The sequence below is a fragment of the Otolemur garnettii genome, unplaced genomic scaffold (assembly GCF_000181295.1).
Source record: "Otolemur garnettii isolate 467f Iridium unplaced genomic scaffold, OtoGar3 scaffold00079, whole genome shotgun sequence".
Taxonomy (NCBI): Eukaryota; Metazoa; Chordata; class Mammalia; order Primates; family Galagidae; genus Otolemur; species Otolemur garnettii.
In genome coordinates this window covers 6,862,768-6,863,383 of record NW_003852474.1, presented here as the reverse complement: position 1 = coordinate 6,863,383, position 616 = coordinate 6,862,768, and the positions used below count along the sequence as shown (strand labels likewise).

General features: G+C 43.5%; 1 protein-coding gene across 1 annotated transcript in view; it reads right to left on the bottom strand.

The window, feature by feature from the left end:
- Positions 1-383, bottom strand: part of LOC100961016 (coiled-coil domain-containing protein 94-like) — a 1,972-nt gene extending 1,589 nt beyond the window's left edge. The window contains 2 exon segments of the mRNA XM_023515840.1: positions 1-74; positions 77-383. The exon segment at positions 1-74 is cut by the window's left edge and continues 447 nt beyond it. Coding sequence (XP_023371608.1) covers positions 1-74; positions 77-383 — 381 coding nt within the window.
- Positions 384-616: the final 233 nt, after the last annotated feature.

Below are 616 nucleotides of genomic sequence, written 5' to 3'. Positions count from 1 at the left end.
CTCATCCTCCCTTTCCTTCTGTACCCTCTTCTCCTCCTCCTCCAGGAGCTTCTCAGTCTGGAAATTCCTGGTGGTCCATGCTCCATGGTGTAATCTGTGTTTTGTGGGTCTGTCTTGAATGTGATCTCTGCCAGGCAGTGGGTGCACTTAATATAAAAGCAGGAGATGCTTAGGCCCAGATAGACTTTATTCTGCACCTTCTCCTTCCGAGCATTGAACTTTTTTCCCTTGTAGATGTACTCTCCACATGTCTTGCACCTCATGTTGAAGGGTGCCATCAACCGCACCCCGTACTGCCGGTCTTTGGGGAGCTTGAGTTTGGGGATCTTTGATGGGTCAAAATCCGGTGGGTAGTATTTGTTTAATGCTTTCCTCTTGGCCATCTTTGCCTTCTAATCGCCTTAAAAGCACCAGAGAACTAGTGGCAGTAATTATAGAAAGGCTCCAAGGGTACAAATGAATCTTTCTAAAAGCAGAGTATGAATGTCTTAACTTAATGACTAAGAGAATGACATGAAGGTTATGTTAACCAGTTGGATGAGAGTATTTCAAAATGTATATGAAAACAGCACACTGTACTCCATGATTGCATTAATGTACATAGTTATGCTAGAAG